The 23,787-nt window shown below is 39.9% G+C and overlaps 1 protein-coding gene across 1 annotated transcript; it reads right to left on the minus strand.

Moving 5' to 3' along the window:
• Positions 1 to 346: 346 nt before the first annotated feature.
• LOC104451237 (probable glucan 1,3-beta-glucosidase A) lies at positions 347 to 4,620 on the minus strand. The gene is made up of 8 exons (XM_039305335.1): positions 4,456 to 4,620; positions 4,196 to 4,345; positions 3,704 to 3,901; positions 3,008 to 3,172; positions 1,300 to 1,469; positions 1,063 to 1,218; positions 644 to 990; positions 347 to 528 (listed from the first exon to the last, which is right to left on the minus strand). Exons 1-8 carry the CDS (start codon positions 4,618 to 4,620, stop codon positions 347 to 349), a joined length of 1,533 nt encoding a protein of 510 aa, XP_039161269.1.
• Between the last annotated feature and the right edge of the window lie 19,167 nt (positions 4,621 to 23,787).

Raw genomic sequence — 23,787 nt, forward strand, 5'->3', positions numbered from 1 at the left:
TTACCTATACTTATTAAAGTTTATCATCAAAATCTATTTTCCCAAACATGGAATAATAGAATTTTGCAACTACATTATAGTAAAATAAATCTGTTATAAGTCATGAGAGTCTCATGATTATCACTATGTAACCAAAAATCTTCATGGAAGCTACAAGGTCTATAAGGTGGGTCGCATGTGCTCCAGAGCTTGCCTAGACAGTTTTTGCATTCAAAGATGACTAAAGGTTTACTTGATGAAAGATAATCAGAGCTTACAACTTACAATATATTAAAAAGTGCATAGACTTAGAGAGAGAGAGAGAGAGAGAGAGAGAGAGAGAGAGGAGAGGAGGGAGGGAGAATATCTAAAGCTTAATGTACCCATTCTTCATCATCCATTCCAAGCTCCAAAAATCTTCTTCGCACTTGAGAGTCCAATACGCCCATCCAAACGTGGCTTTTCCGTATGCTTCCAGTTGAGCCTCCACATACTCTTGGTTCTCCTCTTTTGTTGCTCCATTCGGTCCCCACTCCGCTGCCCATTCACCTGCAATTTCACATTACATCATAGGTTCACACTTCTTATATATACATGTACACGCAAAAATTAGTACATATATGGCATCAATGCCATGAAAATTTTGGTATAGGTTTGGACTTACCCACAAAAATGAGAGGTCCATTTGATGTAGCGAGACTTTCCAATTGGGCAAACCAATCTTCGTAAAATAAAGGAAGGGTATCTTGGATGGTGTCCAATTCTGTGTCGCACAGAAAATAGCATTGCATATCCACAACTGTCCTGTCCAGGCTGGTAGCGTCGGGGAGCAGCAGCTCCTTGCTGGAGGTTTCCAGCATGCACGACATGATCACATAAGCAGAGGAGGAGTGCTTGCGGACAGCATTGTGCCCGGCAATGTAGTACTTGCTGACAGTCTCCTGAGGGAGTGTCTCCGCGAGTGGCTCGTTCAGAAGGTCGACCGCATAAAAGCTCGGGCTCTTGGTGTATCTACATAGGCAAAATTGAATGATAACCCTAGTACTCGGACTAAGGTTTGTGAACCACAGGTTAATTAATTACCGCGAAGTTAGGAATTCTATGACATGGAGGGTTTGTTGAATGGTGTCATATGTGTCTCCCCATTCGCAGAACCCATCTCTTGACGAGCTGCGTTCCCAGCCATTTTGGGAACCAGGTGCTGCACGCAGGTCAATTATCACCTTCAACCCATACTTCCTGCAAGTAATAAACGTAGTTGATACGTTATATACTGCATTTGTGCGTAACAAGATGAAGAGAAGATGGCAGCAGACTCACTCTGCCCAAGAGAAGGCATTGTCTAGATAGGCCAAGGAACCACCGACGTAAGGGCGTGGAGGATTTGGGCCGCTTGCTATCCACCAACCCACGGGAATTCTCACCGCGTTCAATCCATTCTCAGCTACAAACTTGAAATCATCTTCCACTATGAACGTGCTCCAATGTTCCTATAATCAATTAATACCTTTTATTGAAGTCTACAAGATTATAGATATGCACACACTAGTGCATAACCTGTGTTCGTAGCGGTATCTTCTTATACTTTAAAATATTATATATCCACCAAACAGAAATGTAATAGGTACAATTGACTTATTCTTTTGTAAATATTTGATTGAATAATGAAGTGAAGAAGAATTATTGCTTTGATAGAAGAATGTTATTTAATCAAATAAGAGAATTATCTTTTAATCAAATCAAGAGCATAAACCTTTTTTTTTTATAGTATCTTTTGGTTGCTGAAGTGATCTTAATCACTCTTGAGACTTCCCCGAGTAAACTATATTAACACTTAGTTTAGATGGAGTGACTAAAAGGGAATGGAGAGGTCCGCATAACGAGCTCAAGAGAGAAAAGAAAAGAAAGAAAAGCCTGTCATGGTTACACTCTTAATAAAACAAATAAAAGGAGAAGAAGCGTACTCAGACTAATATGAAAATGCTTAAAAATTTTGGACAGATAATTGCTTAGGAAAATTTATTTTTTGCTATTGGAAAAGTGCGATGCTAGAGTTATTAACTAGCATATCGAATCAGTTTACTTAGTTATATGTCAAATTGCAAGTAAGCCTTTGAATAGGGTAATATCTTGTATATGAAACTGAGTCCAATGAATAAAGTCAATTATAGGTGTCCGTTTTGTGAGTTCCACATATAAAACTCATAACATGGACGGCCATAATAGAATTGGTCCGGTAGATCCAAGTTCAAGCAAAACTTACCCATGTAAATAGGAAAATCATATTCAACAACTAATCCCAATTTGGCACCCTAATTAACAAATTAATTTTATAAATCAGTCTTCTTAGATCAGGTATTTCTCGTCTATAAACGGGTAGCTGTGTCCATGCGTTGCCATGATTGCTACTTTTTACAGACAATAGGCATACAGACCCATGGTTTCGCTATACTTGACATGTACCATGAAAGAACCCAACACGTCAGGTCAAGATTACGTAAATGAGAATTTCTCGCAGCAGGATCACAAATTGCTGTTTCCATTGCGAAGATTCCAACAAGTAAGTTGATGCGGCATATAAGTATTGACACTATGTCCAAGCGTTTCACCTCTAGCTAAGTTCAGTAATTAGTTACTTGAGCTTGGTAAGAGTAGGTTGTGCAAATCATATGATGTCATTTTGTATTATATATTCCATCATTTTACATAGCAATATATGCTAAGTAAGATTACTATGCTGTCGGGAATGAAGACCCTATGAGGAGCATAGGAGAGTCATAGGAAACTCTAGCAGCTGCTGCATCTCCTATTTCTGACAGATATTAATAAACACCGGTTAGAATTTGTTCCTTTAAAAAGAAAACTCGTTCGCAAGCCAAAATACCAAAAAGATTATAAATAAATAAATACAATGGAATGAGTTTAGTTAAAGCTATAATTTGGCAATAAAAAAAATAATTTGATTAATTATCAATTTGAGAAGTGCAAACTTTGACTATATTCACATATGAGTTTTATAATTACGTACCCTCATGACTTCTGGGGCTTTTTGTGGTCCAAGACCATTGGTGACTTGAAACTCGCCTTCCAATCTTTTAGTGAAGCTCATCACAAACACAGATGGGTCTTCATCTCTCCACACATTGCTCTCGTCGCATTGATAATCAGCTGTCACTCGTTCCTCTGTCTTTACCTGCAAAACACATTCTAATCACTCTCTTTTTATTGTATATTAAGTCCCCATTGATCATTTGTTAGAAGATCTTATGCGCTGCGCATCACTTGATGCTATGAAGTGTTATCTTATTAATATTTTTGTTGTTTCTCTCAATCTCTGCTTCAAATAAATTTCGAAAAGTTTTCACTTCGCTAGTCTTTACTTAACACGTTACTATGTAAGGGATAACATTTATTTACTCAATATGTTTATGACGGATGCGATGGACTAGAATCGTAATCAAGATGGCCTTTTAATTAAATGGACTATTTTTAACATCCATTTAAGTAGACTAGTCTCGAGCAATTATTTGGTGGACGTTACACATGCGCTAGAATAAATCTGGGCGGGGAGGAGGAGGAGCGGGGGCGATATGGGTTTCACTAGTTCTCACGGTGCAGGTACATCTCAGTATATGTATGATGCTCGTCCAATAATTTCTTGCCGTCTTAGGTTATTTGTGGTTATTCTTCTAAAAGATGTAGGGAAGGGGAAGAGATTGCTGACCTGTAAGAAGCAGCGATTGGAAGCTTTGATTCTGACCCGGCTTGGATCATCTGTGTTCCTCACGATCTCAAAGGTTTCTAGGGTTCCCGGCGAATCGCGAGTGGCCACCAGATCGACACCATCCCCACCAGAGTCAAGGCCGACGAATTGCTTGTTGGCGACCCTAAAGTTGAAGAGTCTCTCGTTGATTCTCCACAGCTACAAGTACAAAGCACTGGTAGAATTATTTACGTAAAAGTAACAAGCCAGTTATCGTAATCGCATTGGCTCCGTCCCCAACGCTGTTCGATGTTAGTCCCCGTGTCCCCGTGAGATAACTCCAATGACATCGATGACAATACAATACCTGAGCCGAAAATTCGGATGGTGGTAGCCGAAAAATATTACTCATTTGCACTTGGGTACCGTGGAACGCAAGTTCGCCGAACTTACATCGCGGGTTTGCACAGTCAATTGTTATTTTAATATTTTATCTTCTTAAAGCTGACTCACCCTGAATGTCTCCCATTGGGGGCCGGAACCTGCTGGGCAACGCCCAGCAGGAGTCCCTGTGCTGTTGGCGACTAGTCGGCGCCCTCCTCCAAACTCGGCGCAGAGATACTTGCCGACCATCATCGATTTGAACTGCAGTCCGGTCCCATCCTACACATTATACATGGTTCCAGAACCAGAAAAATCGTCGACACCGAACGAATCATCGGTTAAAAGAAGCAACGAGAACACTGAGGTGATTAGTGTGTATAGCAAAGTACCAAGAAGTCCTTGTTGGGGACTGCATCAAAGAGGGAAGGCTTGATCCATCCTTCCGTGACCAGCCAGCCTCCCAGATTGACTGCTCTTATTTTCGGGTTGCGATTCTCCATCTGGTGACCGGAATGGCTGCGGCTTGATCGGATCCCATTGCTGATGACTTCCATGGCTTCTGTTTTTCAACTTCCCTGCTCAAAATCAAGATAAAAGAGGCAGCAGGCAGTTATGCAACCGATTGCCTCAGAAGGAACACATAAAGTTCGCACTAAGTCATATCCCAGAGTACTCGTGTAAGAAATGTTCATATATTTAAATTTCGAAATGGTTAAGTAAAGCTGCAATGCGTGCTTGCATGACTAGGGCAGAATTCAGTCGCTCACGTAATTAGCTTGAAGCCTAAGTCGTCTGCCTGTTGGCACAAGCCGCTTGTCTATTCACACTTAGTGATCTGGTCTATTTCTCTGGTTGACTTGGTGCATTTCTCTTAGACTTTTCGTGCGGACTCGCCTAGCATGGATTGCCGCGTAACTTCAACTCAGAAACTTCCCGTCCCTCGCCCGTTGAATTCATTTTCTCTGAAGATGATAACGTGTCTTAGCTCTCACGGAGAATGAAATACATTTAACGAAATTTTACATTTACCTTCTTTTCTGTGCTCATTTTAAAAGGCAGAATTGTCAAAAAAAAAAAAAAAAAAAGAAGTCTTAAACCTATTGTATTTGTGTCAGTTTAATCCTAAAATTTTTAATAATCTCCATTTAATTTAAAACATTTTAACATAATGCTAATTCAATCCTTCCGATTAATTTTGTCGGATATTGCTGACGTGGTTATCAATCGACCTATATGGCATAGTCGACACTAACATGAATATATTTTAATACTTATTGAAATTTTTCTTTTTTTTCACTTTCCTTTCTTTTTCTCTCTTTTTCTCCTCCTCTTTCCAGTGGCTGGCAAGGGCTAGCCTCACTTGAGCAAGGGTGGCCCTCGCCACCTTAGGCAAGAGTCGACCTCGTTGGGGCAAGGGTGAGTATCGACAAGGCCACCCTCACCGAGGGAGTCCAACACTTGCCTATGGCGGCAAGGGCCACCCTCGTTTAGGTGTGACCAGCCCCACTGACCATCAAAAAGAGGAGAAGAATAAAAGAGAGAAAAAAGAAAGGGAAAAAGAAAAATTAAAATATTATTAAAATATTATTTAAAAATATTCACATGAGCGTTGATCATGTTACCTAGACAGGCTAGTGTTCATGTTAATAATATCTGGCAATAATTAGCTGAAAGAACTAAATTGGCACTATATAAATATGTTTAGGACTAAATTGGCATAATTAAAATGTTTATGATTAAATTGACACTAATGTAATAGGTTTAAAACTTTTTAATACTTTTCCTATTAAGAAAGTAGTTAAGGAAATTTCATAAGTTTCAATAAATTGATTTTCACTATGTTATGCACAAGAAGTACCTTCAAAATTGTGTTTTATTAAATATATCTATAACAACAACATTGCAGAAAAGAAAATTTATCATTTCAATATACAGTGCTTTTCATGTTACGTGTAATGAGTCCAATAAAAATGAAATATTTTCCTTAAATGTAGTTAATTAGTGCCTTCAAAGAGTTCTTCTAAATAAAATATAATTAATAAGTATGTCAATGGCACTCCATGCTTATCCTTTTATTCTATTAAAATATTTTCCTTTCAATTTAATTTGTTGTTGCTTGCCCGTTTATTGTCTCCTCCAATTTCTAATTAGTTGGAAAAAAAAACAATTCTTTAATTTGTGAGCAATAATTCTGTGGAACGATATACATGAACATATTTGATAACAGCCTTCGAATAATGTGAATCCTATAAAGTGTCCATCGATGTGACAGCCCAAATTCATTGAGCTCATAAATATTAGATTCATAATTTATAAATGTGAAATTTCTAGGAAATGGGCAAGACCGGGTAAAGGTAAAAAGGGATCACTAGTCTCCAAAAAGGAAAAGAAAGAACGAGGGATCCGATGCTTTTGACAATTTTCATTTTTGGTCCCCTACTCTTGTAATCACATGGCCAAAATATTTGAAGCTCCTGTTACCAAAATAATATTTATTTATGTTTGCTGTTTAGGAATCACACGCTTCGCACAAAATGGAACAAACCGAGGATGTTTTTTCCATATTATTTGGGTGTCCACAAATACTTACACAATCACATCAGCCCAAGATCCTAGAAAATCACCAGCAATTACGTTCACGTCATTGTACTTGTGAATCAACCCGTCAGTCCCCCATCATCCAATGTGAAATCGAAGTATAACAGTAAAGTACCTTTACCTTCTTCTTTTTCCTTATTATACGGTTGGCAAACTAAGGGGCCGTTTGATTAGGCATTCGCAAGGGGCTTTGGGCTCCCAAAGCCCATTGGAGAAAAATTTTAGTGTTTGGCAAATTTTTTAGAAACTCCTTTACCTAAATATGAGCATTTGGAATGCTCAATGCTCAAAGCTGGGGAGGGGCAGCATTCGGCATTCGGCATTTGGGAAATGCCATGGTTATTGTTCATCATTTTTCTTCCCCATTGTCTTCTTCTTCTTCTCGTCTTCTTCTTCTTCTTCCCGGCCACCAGGCTTCTTCGGTAGCCACCGCCGCTACCGCCCGAGGGTTGCGCATCGCCGATGACCACCGTCCTGGGGTGCCGTGATGCACGACCTAGGCGGCGCGGACCCGGGGTGGCGTCGCCCGAGGTCGCGGGGACCTCGTGGCGGCATCGGCGGTTCGTCGCCCGGGTTCACTCGGAACCGCCGACGCCACCCGAGGTCCGCGTCGCTCGAGGTCGCGTGGACCTCGAGCCACCAGATCTGGCTTCTATGACCTCGGGCCGCTAGATCTGGTCGCGGACAGCCAAATCTAGCCGCCCGGCACCACCGCCGCCGTCGGATTCGATTTTCAGATTTAAAAAAAAAATTAAAAGCAAAAAGCCCATTTGGAATAAGTTTTGCCAAACGGTATTTTTGCACAAGCAACTTTCTAATGCGTAATTTGCCAAACGATCGAGCATTCCCGAAAACCCCTTTATCCTAAAGATATTTGCATTTGGCCAAAGACATTTCTCCAAAGTCGAACCAAACGGGCCCTAACAGCCCAATTACCCTTAAATAATTCGCAAAAATTATAAAAATAAAAATCATAAAACTATTGTCTTGTACCAATTTGGTCTTTAAACATTTTAATTATGTAAATTTAGTCATAAACATTTTTAAAATAAAAATTGTTATTGTAGACATATATTGCCCTATATGACATGGCCAACGTTGACGGGGATATTTTTTAATAATTGTTTTGTTCTTTCTTTTCTAGGAAATGAGCAAGAAGTGTTAAAAAAAAAAAAAAAAAAAAGAGGGGGGGGATTGAATGCTTTTGACGACATTAAGAAAAGACTTTACTAGATTAGAACAGACAAAAGTCATCCTAGTCATGGAAGAGCAGGTTTCGTTCCAAATGGTAACATCTTAGCAATCATTAATTCTGGAAAGACATCATCAATTGTATTCACTTCACTCTACTTATGAACCAAACTATACATCACATGCCACACGTGGAATTTAGATTGTAATAGTAAAAATACCTTAGCCTTTTCTTTTTTGGGGAAAATTATCTATTCAATCCTAAATTCACTATGCATATGTCAATTTTATTCTAAAATTTTCAATTTCACCAGTTTTGTCATAAACTTTAATGCAAATGTCCAATGTAATCCTACTAATCAATTTTCACTAAAAATCCTTGACATAATAGTGTGTCACGTAAACGATTGATGATGGCTAAATTGTTACATTAGCGATTTTCGACGAAAGTTTGATAGAATGATTATATTGAAATTTCGCACAAAGATTTAATAATAAATTGGAAAAATTGAAAAGTTTAGGACTAAATTGACATTTGTACAATCGATTTAAGATGGATTGAACAATTTTCCTACCTTTTTCGATTTTATCATCAGCAAACTGGTGCGGAAAGATGGACAACTCCAGCTACCTTCAAATAATTGCCATAAAGGTCCAACACCCGTAATGAAATATATGATTTGAGTAACAGTTGTTCTAAAATTACAGTTGTTAGGTCACTGTAAAAATAATAGCATTTTGTAAGCCATAAAACCTTTAAAAAAAATACACTTCATAATAATTTCTAATTATCTGTCACTTATTTTTTTTCCAAAACGGCTGTTAATCTCATAGTGGATTAAAGTTAGTCACATGAGCATTCTTTTTTAGTAATGGCTAGTTAGTTCACATGGAGCTCGAAAGTTCGAGGTTGAAAAGTCATTAAAACGCACCGGCGTGCTAAAAGTCAAGAAGCCTTTCCCAAGGAAGCAAATTTCCAGGGCACTGGTGTGTTTATAACGTGGCTCAAAACTTTGACATTGTGAAGGAGTGGTCCCGTTTTCATGGGGCTGTTAAGTCTCATTACGTATGTTAGACCTTAACATGATCCAATCAAATTGTTCCAAAAGGAAATCTAAGCACCATCCCACACGGCCTACTTTCTTGGCCTTGCTTTGCCTGTTCATAATTTCTTCTACATACACCTCCAATCAATCTTGCCGATGGCCATAAGCCATTCAGAAACAGTAAAAGCTATTTATTCCACTTTAATGGGCTCCGACCAAGGTCAACAGTTGATTATCACGAACATCCACTATATGAGCGTAAATGCGTAGGAAAATACCGAAATTATTCGAATAGGTAAACTGATTTAAGCTGTATATAGCCATTGTTGATCATCCACTGCAGACTCCAATAGGCCCATCCGAACGTCGCCCTTCCATACACCTCAAGCTGTGCCTTTGCGAATCTCTGGTAGTCTTCCTTCGTAGCTCCACTCCCTTGCCACTTGGCCACCCATTCACCTTCTTAAAGAAAATTTATCATTTCCAATATATTGTGTCTTTCATGCATGTGTAGTAAGTCCAATAAAAATGAAAATATTTCCTTAAATATAGTTCATAAGTGCCTCTAGGTAGTTCACTAGCAAAACCCGTTCTATATAAAATATACTTAATTAGTATCTCAAGGGCACTCCATGTTTATCCTTTATTCTATTAGAATCTAATCTTTTGATTTAACTTCTCGTCGCTTGCCTTTTTTTTTTTTTTTTCTCCTCAGGTCTCTAATTGGCCAAAAAAAAAAAAAAAAAGTCTCTAATTCGTAAGCAATACTTCTATAGAATGATGTATATGAACCCAGTAAATAATACTCGTCCAAAAAAAAAAAAAAAACCCAGTAAATAATAGTCTTTGGGTAATGTGAATCCTATAGAGGGTCCACTCAAAGGACTCTTTTATAATTCATAAATGTGAAATTTCTAGAAAATGGGCAAGATGTGGCAAAGAAAAAGGAGAACTCTTGTCTCCAAAAATGAAAAGGATGAGGGGTTCTATGCTTTTGAAAATCTTTGTTTTGTCCTGAAATCTTGTAATTTTACATGGCCAAACTATTTAAAGCACCTGTTAGCAGAAAAATATTTATAAAGGTTTGCCATTTGGGAAGCCAACACGCTTCGTACAAAATGGAAACATCTTGACAATCGGAGGATGTTTTTTCATATCGTTAGGGGGTGCCCATAAATAATTGCACAATCACATCAGCCCATGACGTTAGGGTAAATCGTGGCATTTGCAATGTTCGTATCATGATTGTTGGGGTCACGATCTGAATCAATAGGATCATGCGATGAGAATTTTGGCTGCACTGCCGCATTTTGCACTATTGTTTCTTTTTTTAAGATTCTAGAAAGTCATCAGCAACTACGCGGACGTCACTGTACTGGTGAACCAAACTATTAAGTCCACCTCCCATCTACTGGGAAATGGAGTGTAACAGGAAAAGCACCCTAACCTTTTTTATATTTTATTTTATGACTGGAGAATTAACAGCGTTTTGATCAAAAAATGAAAAATGAAAAATTAACAGCGCAGCTACCCTCGAATATTTGTCATTAGGATTGAACTTATTAGATAAATATTTTCGACTCCGATCGAATCTCAATACTTTTATTTTCTTATCTAATAAATTTTCTACCAAGCTCATAAATTTTTTAAAACAACTCAATGCTTCAGATTTATATAGACATGTCCGAATCAAGTATAATTATTTATAAATGTAATGAAATAAACAATCTCATGCCTTCCTTTTATATTCACTAAATCACAGATGTCGAATAGATTAATTGTAAAGGAAAATCAGCTCTTTTACATTTTCTAAATGGTTTCGTTGTTATTTTCCCTACCAAGCAATGCTCGCATATAGGCAAATCGACTTTTTCAATATTACCTAATAAGTCATTTTTGGCTAGCTTATTCATACATTGTTGGCCAATGTTGACACCTAAATTTCGTCATTTTATTTAGGACTTAATCGTGTACAGAATTAGAAATTAGTCACTAAAAAAAAAAACAACAAAACAAAAAAAAAAAGTAAAGGAAAACAAAACAAAACATTAAAAAAAAAACAAAAAAAAAAAACGTCTAGAGGTTAGGTCGGGCCGAATCCAGCCATGGCCCGGCCTGCCCCCTTCCTTCCTCTTCTTTTACCCTCGCATGGGCCTAGGCCCAGCCCGGCATCTTTTCCTCCTTCGCGGCCCATCCCATCTGTCTTCTCTCTCTTGAGCTCAAACCTGCAAAAAAGAAGAAACAACAGCGGAGACAAAGAGGAGCAGGAGATCGCAAGGGGCAGGCGAGCAGCATGATCCGCGGGTTGGGAGCACCCGGCCGGCAACTGGCTTGGCCGTAGTCTTCGCGCAGGTTCCTGCAGAAAAAAAAAAAAAAAAAAAAAAAAAAGAGCGCAAAAAGGAAAGAAACGGGAAGAAAAGAGGAGGCAAGGCAGAGGATCGGCATGGCAGGGCTTTCGACGCGATCCGCGGGTCAGGGAAGTAGACCGATCGACCAGCTGGCACGGCAGGAGGTCTTCGCTCGGAATACCTGCAGAAAAAGAAAAGAAAGAAGAACTCCACAAGGGAAGGAAGGAATAGAACGGAGAGAGAGCTTGGGGCGAGAGAAGTCCTGGAGAGTGAGAGCTGGAGCAAGAGAAGTGCTCGAGATCCCGCTTCTTGACCTTCTTCTTCTGGAACTGTGAGAAACCGAGAGAGCTGAGGAGGAGCCTAGGGGAGCACGGAGAGACAGAGAGAAACCGAAAAAGAAAAACCGAAAGAGGGAAAGACAGAAAGGCCGAGGGTGAGAAGCTTGAATCGAGCGGAGAGAGCCGGCGAACTGAGAGAGCGGTACGAGCAACCGTGAGCGGTTCAGTCACGCACGGGCTTGTCCGAAGACCTTCCCGGCGACATCCTCGAGCTGACCAGGTAGGTTCGGCTCCTCCTTGTTCCATTTTAGGCGCACCGAGCTGGAGCTCGCGGCCGTCCGGCTCGCGCAAGCTCTGGCCCTCGTCGCCCTTGCGTTTCGTTCCCATGTTCCTTGTATGTTGTGTTCGAGACCCCCAAGGCACGTTCAAGGCTCGATCGAGCCAAAAAACCTTGAAATTTGGTACTGCACCTCCAACTGTTCGACAAAATGCCTCAGAGATATCCGAAAAGTCAGTTCTTGTTTTAGCTTATAATCGATCCTTGCTTACATATGTAGCTGCTGAATCATGTTTCTTGTTCGTATGGTTATTGTGTTTTGGTGTGGCCTTCGTGAAATAATCATGCGTAGTCGGGAGAGTGAGGGTTTTCTTTGTTCCGGTGAACGGGTTATCGGTCGTCGGAAAAGGTGGTCGGTAGCGGTCGCCGCCGGTCGAGCGGTATGACCAACGGGCCATAATGGTCCAAACACCGGTGAACCTTTGCAAGTTATGACGTTCGTTGGCACTGGTTTGGTGGGGGAAATTGTCGGATGGAAAGGGGTTCATGAAGACGTCGGGGAAGAAGAAGATGCACGAAGAAGAAAGCACGCGGAGGAGAAGACCAAAGGGAAAAAAAAATAAAACAAAAAAAAACAAAAGAAAAAGCAAGAGAAGTAAAAGTGCAGCAAAAAAAAAAAAAAAAAGAGAAAAGGAAAGCAAATGTTGGCTTGTGCAGAGGAGTCGTCGAAAGGGGGAGGGCAGTAGAAAAGACAAAATAGGGAAAGACAAAAAAAAATAATTAAATTTTTTTTAAAACATTATTATTTTTTTTAAAGGCAAAAAAAGTTTTTTTTTTTTTTTTTTAAATAGGTTTTGTCTTTTTTAGAGTAAGTTTGGGTCGTCGGATTGGGCTAGTAGGTCGGATCGGTTTTATCCTGTCTAGACTTGTTTTCCTGAATATAATAATATTAAATATTAAAATATATCAAAAATTTTCAAAAAGAAAAAACCGAAAATTTCTAAAAATTATAAAATTCAAAAAGATTCCGAAAATTAAAAAACCCAGAAAATATTTTAAAAATTCGATTTTTCTTAAAAAAATAAAAAAAATTGCAAAAATCCAGTTTTTTTTTGGAGAATTCGAAAATTCCTTTTTTAAAAGAAAAGAAAAATCTAAAAAAAATTTCCTTGAAAAGGTTGAAATTAAGCTTTGGAGTAATTTTCTCCTAAAAATAGGAAACCTTTCAATTCGGAAGCATATCTAAGTTTGATTAAGCCTTTAGAGCTTTATCTTAAGGTTTCAATTGTCCTTAGGGACAAATGCGTTTGAATGCATAATATTGATATGCTGATTTTGGCTTCTTTAATTTAGTTAGGATTGGTATATATCTTTTCCTTGGTGTTGAATTTTTGCTCTTTCATGCAATTTATTTAATCGCTTTCCTTAGTTGCTAATTGTTATTTTAATGATTGTACACCCGTATGATCACATCACATGTTAGTGGATATGTATAAAATCAATCAAGACTGCTTGACAAAAATCATTTTCTTTTAAAATGAACAAGATTAGGTACCAAAAGGGCACTAATTAGTTAATTAGTGTAATCAAGTCCCCGATCCTAGACTCTCTGGTTGCGTAGGGAAGTGAGGCACGCTCCCATGCCTCACTTGGTTTCTAGCCGACCCCAATAGGCTAGTGACGACTCCTTTTATGCAAAATTTCTTAAGAATATCTCAACGTCACGGGTATGGGGCTTGGGAGCTCGTGTCTAATTATGGGCCTTAGGCCCGCCCTTAAAAGCAAATACCCTAAACTCCGCTCCCTCCCCCGGGTAGGTCGCGACAACCAATATGACCAAGTCTAGCATACGATACATTCACATCATTATCATATGAATTAGAAAATATGAAAAGGGAATAACAAACATTGATATTACCACAGTCAACATTCAATATAATAAAACCATCTAGAAAATAACCACAACCATAGTAGTTTGTATTCAAATATAAATCCACACCATTATTGTGGAAGTTCATACTAAAACCAAGCTTTACCAACACTAAAACAGACACTAAATTCCGACGAATATCTGGAGCATATAATACATCATGTAGGAATAAGGTGCTTTTACTACGCATATTTAATTGGTAGGTGTAAATTCATTTTACTTTAACTTTAGAGTTGTTTTCTACATAAATCCATTTAATTCAAGTCGGTACTCGTTGAAATTCCACGAAGAATTCTCTATCCTTTGCTACATGATTTGTTGCTCCCAAATCTATAGTCCACAAATGATTAGATTCAATTAAGAATACAAAACTTGATACATAAGCAAAGTTTTTAAAAGTATAAGGGGTGTCTACCTTCTTTGACTCACGACAGTCACGAGCATAGTGACCCTTCTGATCATAATTATAACATTTCACCCTTAAAATTCTCTTCACTTGAGATTGTTTTCCTCTCTTATGTTAGTTAAATTTTAGTTTCTTGTTAGAATGACTTGATCCCTCACATTTCCACCTTTTGAATGAATCAATGCGCTTGCACTTAGAGCTCAAAGCCCCTTCTAAGCTAGAACCAGCACAGCAAATATTTGTTTCCCGCTCAAATGCCTTTAGGCGGTTCTCTGCTAGCTCAAGGTGGCGCACAGCATTCTCAAGTTCCTCCATAACATGGTTAAGAGCTTTTAGCGTTTCTTGCTTTTCAAGCATATATTGAATTTTCATATTCAATATTTCACAATTCTTACTGTTCAATTTCTCTTCTTTGTTCAACTTAGCAATTATACTCTTAGTTGTTGAAGCCATTGGATCTGAACACATCAAACACATATACACGAATTATTAATGCTTATCATTTATACATCAATTTTGCATAAACTTATCATATTAATGAATAATTTCAAATAATGTTTCAGAATCAAAAGGTCACTATGTTTCCAATCATCATCCAAAATTCTAACTTGAAATTATCATTAACATAATCGTTCATGCAAAAATAAGTTCAGTAAAGTCACTAAAACTTTCTTAAACTTCCCACAAAGAATTGTAAATTAGCATACTAATTTCCAACGATAGATAATATTGAACTTTCAATAATTAAATATGTCATTTACAATAAATAATATATTCAGAGGAAAAATATCAACATAGAAAGAGATATTTACACCTAAAATATCTCAAACTAATCTAAGAAAAATAAATAATTAAACCCAAATAATCTCATTTATCTCATCAACTGGGAAAGTCTTTTTTAATCTCTTAGTAAAATTCTTTGAGAATTTTGAAGGTACATTAGTCAACCACGAAAAGACCTTTGGAGAGCTCTTATGGCTCTTCCAAGGCGCATTCATTTTGTGCCATGTGATACTCAACCCAATGGTTAAAGTTTTAGTTAACTCGATTTTATAGTATTCTCTTACAAAAGCTATTGCAAGCCTCCTATAATCCGGGACTATGTTGACCTCTCATAAATGATCCAACACTACTTGCCATTCAGGTGGAAAAGTGTTCATTAGGGCCAGCACATTCTCAAAATCTGACATAGGATAACCATTCCATATAATTTCTTGTATGATTTGATTTACACTAACCACGTGTAATACTACATCACCGTCATTCCACCAATAATTAGCTAATTTTGTTTTTAACCCTTCAAGTCTCGCATTTTCTTTGTCCGTTCTCCGAAATATAGGCATGCGTACAAAATGCATCATGGTTCCTGCAATAAATGCACAACAAAAGAGATTACTTATAATCCACAATGAATAAAATGGAAAAACATAATTTTCCATTTTTTTGGGTCAGTCAACGCCAGTCAACAACCAGTCAACAATGGTCAACACAAATCAACTCTGGTTAACGGTGGTCAACTCTAGTCAACGATCAACGGATGATCAGGTCGAGTCAACTGGTCAATGGGTCAGGTTAACAGGTTAGCTAGGGGCAAAATAGTAATAACGTTGAACAATAAAGGTATAATCGTAAAAACAATCATCAATGGCAAAAACGTAATATTCTTGAGAAAACAGGGGCTAATCGGTAAAAAATATGCAGGCACGTGTGTAGCACACGCCAGCACTTGCCGTGCGCATGCGTTGCACGTGCCGACAACGCCGAATCTTCGGCCACGAGTGGCGACGCGTCCAATGGCCCCGGCGACGAGCCGTCATTTTTCTCGTCATGACGAGAACTACGACCCTACACTATCATAAACAAGTTGCATTTTACGGAAAATCAAAGAGGGGGGGTACAGTACAGGGTGTTGGGACTTTTGTCCTTTAACGTCTGGCGGCAGCATCTCACGAAATTTTAACCAAAAGCAATTTATAAATATCAACAATGATCAAGAAACATGAACAACATCCCTTTGATACCAATGAAGGGAAACAAATTCCTAAAAACGATATGATACTCAATCAAACATTGAAAATGAACGTGGAAAACGTGCCCAGAAAAACATGTTACACTAATCAAAAAGTATATCACGTAGTCGGATATACCTTAGTTTTCACAGATTAAGCACCATCATCATAGTTTTATGAGGAATTCTTAGAAGCCCTGATTCTGTTCGTGAAAATGAGCGTACTATTTCTTAGGGAAAAACCGAGAGAACGTAGAAAAACAGAGAAAATGTCTTTCTCTTTTCTAAAACGCAAACTTAGATAACACAATTGCTCAGATATCATAACTGTTCATATATCACAACCACTCAAATATTCCCCCTCTTTTTTTTTTCTTTTTTTTACAATAACTGTACTCTTTTATGGGCCCTTCACTTATGGGTCGAGTTTTGGCCCAATATAGGCGGATAGGCTTAAGTAGACCCATCAAATATAAAAACCCATAACTTTGCCACCGTAGCCTAGGCGAGGTCGGTCTCGCCGATCCGACGAGAGAAGCGATCCGGTGAGGGAAGCCCTCACCGGGCTTGCCCTCCTTGTTAGCTCCCCGGCGATGCCCACGGCCGGGGCGAGGGCCGCCATCGGCGAAAGGAAGGAGAGAGGAAATGTTTGTGGCATAAGATGTCAAAATGGCGATGCAGAGATGATGTGCGTGCTTGCGAGGTGGGAGTATGAGTACAGTGACTCACCCCAATCCACAATCCACCAGTCTATTTTTCGAAGAATTCCATTCGTTTATTTATATTTTTGGCGTGGTGAATTTGATATTTGCGTGAATGCTTTTCTTAAAATATTATTTTCAGACTCAATGTGGGTGTCCGGAAGCTTCGAGTTAGGAAGACACTTAGAAACTTCCCGGTCCCCTACACGTTGAAATATGTTATTCTTGAGATAATAATGTTTCTGAAATCTTAGGGAGACAAAACAATTTCAACGAAATTTTACACAGATCTAACTACTCTTTCATTCGTCCAATAATGTTGATTCTATTAAAGAATGTTACTGCAAGGCTCAATAAGAAACTAATTAAGGAGATTTCACAGCTTCTAAGCATTGATTTCCGTTGTGTTATGCACGAAAAGAATCTTCAAAATTGCATTGTTTTAAATAGAATTTTCCAAAGTACTCACAAACAGGCTCAAACCAATTCTACCACACATCATTGCAGAGGAACAGAGTGCCTTTGTGGGAGGCAGGCAGATTCAGGATAACATACTGATGGTTCAGGAGGTGCTACATAGGCTGCGAACCAGTAACAGGAAGAAAAAATTTCAAGCAGTCTTAAAACTAGACATGCAAAAGGCGTACGATTGCATCAAGTGGGACTTTCTACAGGCTTGTCTAACAAAATTAGGCTTCGTGACTTCGGATTCGAGGATCATGCAATGCGTGAGCACAAGTATCTTCAAAGCATAAACTTAAATGGAGAGCCTTTACCTTCCTTCAAACCTACTCGTGGATTGCGCCAAGGAGACCCCCTCTCACCTTACCTCTTTATCATCGTCGCCAATGTGCTCTCCATTCTAATGAAGAAAGCTGTACAGGAAGGTTCACTTACTGGAATCAAGTTGAACAACCACTGCCCTACCCTGTCTCATCTACTATTTGCCGATGACTCTATCTTCTTCCTGCATGGAACAATTGTTGAATGTCAGAACTTGGCTGGTATCTTAAATCAATACTGTTTTGCCTCTGGCCAGGTAATAAATCTCAACAAATCAGGCATCTATTTCAATAAAGGATGCCCTACAGCTCTAAAGAGAAACATGGCATCAACACTTCGAGTACCAAAAATTACAAAGACAGGTAAGTATTTGGGCATACCTTCAGACTGGGAGCAATCCAAGAAAGACATGTTCGCATGGATCCTAGCACAGGTCAACTCCAAACTGGATAGCTGGAAGGAAAAAATGTTATCAAAAGCAGGAAATGAAATACTTCTAAAAGCAGTAATTCAAGCAATCCCACAATATGCCATGTCAATCTTTAAAATTCCTACATCGATTTGTAAAGCAATCGAGAGAAAAGTTGCAGCGTTTTGGTGGAAAAGCAATGAGAAAAAGGCTAGCATTCACTGGAAGAAGTGGGATTTGATAAAAACCAGGAAGAGTGAAGGGGGCATGGGTTTCAAGGATCTACAGACTTTCAATACAGCAATGATAGTAAAACAGATGTGGCGAATAATCACAAATCCAGACTTACTGGTAACTCAATTATTGAAAGGCCTTTACTACTCACATGGAGATTTTTGGCATGCTGGCAGAGGATCACGGCCCTCGTGGGGATGGCAAAGCCTCATCAAGGCAAGGGATTCAGTTGCTCCTCAGGTGATGAACCGGATAGGAAATAGAAAAAAAAAAAAAAAAAAACATCAATCGGAACGAGAGAGAGGTGGTTAAAAAGCGGCATAATAGGAGGCCAAGCATCAAACCATGAACCTTAAAAGTATCGATATCATTAATCCAGCACGGGAACATGGAATGAGCCTCTTCTACATTCTATGTTTGACGAAAGAACGGTACGGGAAATTCTAGCCACACCCATTGGCTTACCTGATGAAGAGGATCAACCGGTATGGATGCACACAAAATCAGGCAATTATTCAGTAAAAAGCGGTTATTTCACATTCCGTAACGTCTCTGTCTCATCACAGAACACACAAGCAACATCATCTTACACAGCCAATCCCGATCTCTCTGGAAATTTATTTGGCACTCCACAACCCCACCCAAAATAAAAATTTTCCTCCGGAACGCATGCAACAATGCCCTAGCAACTATGGAAAATCTACACTACCGAAGGATCGTACCTTCTCCGTTATGCCCCCTGTGCAAACTGGAAGTAGAAACACTAGAACACACTCTCCTCCTCTGCTCATGGACAGCCAAGGTTTGGAAGTCAGCCCCTCTGCATCTACGGATATCCAGGTTTGGACTCACCTGATTTGAAGATTGGATCTGTAGCATAAAACAGAACCCAGTCACCTCGGGAAATTTTAACCACATAACGGTCGTACTATGGAGTATCTAGAAGGAAAGAAATCGGAGCATCTTCAACCATCAAATCCTAAGATCGCAAGAAACAATAGCCAGAGCAGAGGCGTTCGCAGAAAGCTTCATAGATCTAAACAAAAAACCAAAAAGCAAGAACAATATTGAAGTCTTATCTGAAGCCTGGTGTCCACCTCCTCCAGGATCAATTCGAATCAACCTCGACGCATCTTTCGAACCAAATCTGGACAGAAACGAAGCACTGAGCGAAACAAGAGAACTTCCCCGACACAGAGCAACCATCGCCGATGTTTGCAGAGATCACAAGGGGTTCCTCGTCGACGGATTTGCGAAGATAGTCGAGGCCACTTCGTCTCTTCAAGCGTGCGATCGCGATGGAAGAAACCCTAAAATTTGTCAAAAGCCGCGGATTTCTCTCTCCTCAAGTACATTCTGACTGTTTGCCTTTAGTGCACACGTTGAAGACTTCGACTGAACTGACTTGGGAACTGCAACCGCTCGTGAACCGGGCCCGAGCACAACTCAGTCATCTGCCGGGCCTATCCATGGCCCACTGCAATAGGAGCACGAATCGATCCGCGGATTGGATAGCGAAGGCATGCCGAACCAACATCCTACCCCAGAACTGGATTGCTAATCCCCCCTGCTTTATTTGATCTTCTATGCACTGACGCTCTGAGTGTAACTTTCCCTAATATTAAATAGTAAATCAAGTGATGATGTTTGCTGATCAAAAAAAAAAATAGAATTATATTAACAAGTGTTTAAACATTGCAATAAAGAAAAAATATCATTTCAAACATACCCTTTTTTTTCATGTTTTGGGAATATGTTTCCTTAATTATAGTTACTAAGTGTCCTGAGAGAGTTCATCGGCAAGATCGCTTCTAAATATAGCATATTTAAATAAGAATCTTAGGGACAATCCATGCTTCTGCTTTTATTCTATAAAAAAAATTTCCTTTCCATTTAACTTGTCGTTGCCTGCCCTCCCGTTTCCTCCAGTTTCTAATTTGGTGAGCAATACTACCGTGGAGCGAGTATATATGAGCTCAGTGATGACAGCTTTTTAATAATGTGTTCCGTATGCACGGTCCACACGATGCAACAGCCCACATATTTACTGGGCTCATAAATTCCCGGCCCGTGTAAGATTTTTTTTTTCACGAGTTATAAATGTGAAATTTGCAGGACATGGAAAAGAGGTGGTAAAGAAAAAGGAAATGAGTCCGCATCTCACATTTGCCTAGGAAAAGGGCACAACTTGCTTGTCCGGCTGCCCATTGGATTTTTGTTCGTTTCCTTTTTCTTTTTTCTTTTTTTTATTAACTGCGACTCCTAGGGTTTGTATTTTTTTTTCCCAATTTCCCCATTTAGGACCGTGAGTAAGTAGTGGGCCAAGTAAAGAGGTATGGCTATCTTAATCCACCGCACGACCAAACCTGCACTACAGACGAATCGAGGTATCCAGAGGCCGAAGGCCAACTGAATGACTTGGATGCGCGACCAAGGCTGCGCATGATAAAATTTCTGTTTTTTGATTTCTCTGTTTTTTTTAAATGAGTTTGGAGCAACCGTTTGGTAATGCATTTGATTTCTCTATTTCAAAAGCATTTCTATTCTATAAATAGATTTGAAGAAGAAATCGAAGCTAAGTTTCTGAAATAAAAATTGAGAAATCAATTTTCGCCGTAAATCAATTTCTGGCCGTAAATCAATTTCTGTCCAGAAATTTTGTCATGCGCACCCCAAAAGCGCCCGAAAAGCTCAGGAGCTATGCCACAAGTCGACCGTAATGATATTAGAAAAAGAAAAGGAAAAAGAAAGACGAGCCTCCATGTAGTAAACTCGTTAATGCACTATTAAAAAACTATCAAGTGGCATTATTACCATTGCTAGCGAGTGGTTGACAATTTTCATGAATGAATCCAGAAAAGAAAAAAAAAAGAAAAAGAAAAAGAGCACATCTTCTCTCATTCTCCCTTATTATTTTGAATCAAGCAGGTTAACACTGAGCAGCATCGGTTGGTCGCATGTGACATTTCCTGAAGCAACATTTAATATAAATCACGTAGCACATTTTCCCGCCGATGCCCACATAATTTTTTTGAAAGCTCCATTAGTCTCCAACAAAGAAATCGCAAAAGGGTAATGGGATAATGAGCTAGGAGCAACCTACGCACGTGCCCGTCGCTATCGGCCCATCGGCTAGCCAAACTTCTTCCCAATCAAATAAAAAGACCGAGCAAAAGAAATTTGTCGAATGAAATTAAAAAAAAAAAAAAAAAATTCACGCGTCTTTATTCAATTGTCTCTTCCTCGGTCGCTTCTCCATGGCATCGACACCAGCACCCGCACCGCGTGAGGCTCTTCCACGACCGGCAGGAACAGGCAGTACATGTCGCCGGTCAGCGGCCCTATGAACGCCGCTTTGCCCTCCCCGAAGTCGACGTCCTCGAGCCCCGGCTTCGCCCACCGTGATATCACCAGGCTGGCGTTCAGGTCCGTCTTCGCCGCCTTGTGCTCCAGCGTCTCCAGCGTCGACCTCAGGTAGCGCCTCTCGACGAGCGACTTGGCCGCCTGCGCCAGCTTCATCGCATTGGCCGGGTTGCTCCCGACGAGGTTCCTCACGGTGGCCGGAGCGCACCTGAGCACGAACTCGTTCCCGTAGTAGCCGCGGGGCAGCTTACCGATGAGTATTTATATAGTTTCGAAAGAAACGAACTTCAACAGAAAATGTGGTTAAAAAAGTACAGAAGCATCTTGAGCTTACCAACGGCAGAGTAGCTGTTCAAATGGCGGTGTCGAGACAGGGAGATAGGTCGGGCGAAAACAAGAAGAAATGTCGCCAAGAAAAAGCAGAAAAAAAATAAAAATGGAGAAGCTTTTTCTTCGTCGCTTGATTTCCCAAAAATCACCTTTAGTTTCCTTCATTTTATAATTGGCAAACTCGTGAAAAAGACGAACAGCATAGTTACCCTCAAATAATTTTCATTAGGGCTTTATACTCATTTCCGAATATTTGATTTGAAGCAATAGTTGCTTAGCTCCCACGGATTCCATTCCGAAAGTCTGAAGTTGAAGAGTGTATCAATGTAGCCCACCAACCCGTCAAAACTTGAAAAATCTTTTCATATAAGACAACAGACATCCTCGCACCAAGTATGCTCATAACATGGCTCAAAAGCTTTGACATGGCGAAGGGATTGACCCTTCGTCACGGCATTGCCAAGTCCAAATACGTAAATTAGATCTTAATTTGACATGGCATGATCCAATCAAATTAGCCCAAAAGGAAATCCAAATTTTAAAGAGCGCCCATCGCCGCACTCGTTTTCAGTCAAAAGTACAGTGTAATTTCAGTAGAGAGCACCGTCCGACACCGAAGCTTCCGTCCTTGGCCTTGCAATTGCCTGTTCATAGTCTCTTCTACATTCCTCCAATCAAGCCAATTAGAAACAGTAAAAGCTGTCTATTCCACTTGAGGCGCTCTGACCGAGGTCAACACTTGATCATTACGAAATTTGACTATTTGAGTGCAAACACATGGGAAAATACCGAAATGATTCGAGTAGGTATACTGATTAAAAGGCATATATCCATCGTCGAACATCCACTGCCGACTCCACTTGGTGTCGACATTATTGTGGGTTTAATAGGTCCATCCTAACGTTGCTCTTCCATACACCTCAAGCTCGGGCTTTGCACATTTTTGGAAATTTTCTTTCTTAGCTCCACTCACTTACCCCTCAGCCACCCATTCACCTTCACCCCATTCGCATATCAAATCAGCAACAAAGTCCGGTAACCATTTCAAACCGTTCGGTTTTGAGCTTTCTCCTCTTAAAAAAAATATCGATCGATGGCCTCACCGTTGGACTCACCCACAGAGGTAAGAGGACTGTTTGCGATGGTAATTTTGTTCAACTGCTGCGCTGTCCTGTTAGTGTGGATGAAAATCGATATTCTGTTGGAGGGTCAGGTGGTCAAAGATATCTGAGAACAGATAGTAGTAGCGCCCGTCGACCACGGTCCCGGCCAAGCCACTGGCCAACAGGAAGAGCTCTTTGGGACCGGAGGGCCCAAGGCTGTTCAACATCACTACGTAGGCCATCGGGAGTGCCTGCGTGCCGCGTAGTATCCGGCCATGGAGCACTTGATCAAGGCATCGAGGGCTCCCCCTGGAGAGAGAGGCTCTTCGTGTACCCGAAAAATGGCATTTGGAAATTCAGGTTCCTGACTTTGCTCTAACATATACGATTGCATTTGATACCAAAGGTGAGTGGGAGTATTTACCGAGTGGCTCCCCGTTCCTGAGATCGGTCCCTTGACGAGCCGTGTTCGTACCCATTTTGTGGAACTGGTGCGGCGTGTAGATGTGGTATCAAGCCTAACGAAAAGAAGGCATGATTCACTCGGTTATATCAAGCCCACCAAAAGATGTGGTATCAACTATCACCCACGGAGCATGTGCTTATTCTTATGTAACATGAGGATGAAATAAACCATAGACGAGTTCAGTTTAATTGCCAAACGTGAAGCGATGGGCTTCACTTTCACTCCTTTGGAGTATCATAGGTAATTAATT

This window comes from Eucalyptus grandis, chromosome 11, assembly GCF_016545825.1.
Source record: "Eucalyptus grandis isolate ANBG69807.140 chromosome 11, ASM1654582v1, whole genome shotgun sequence".
NCBI classification, from domain to species: Eukaryota; Viridiplantae; Streptophyta; class Magnoliopsida; order Myrtales; family Myrtaceae; genus Eucalyptus; species Eucalyptus grandis.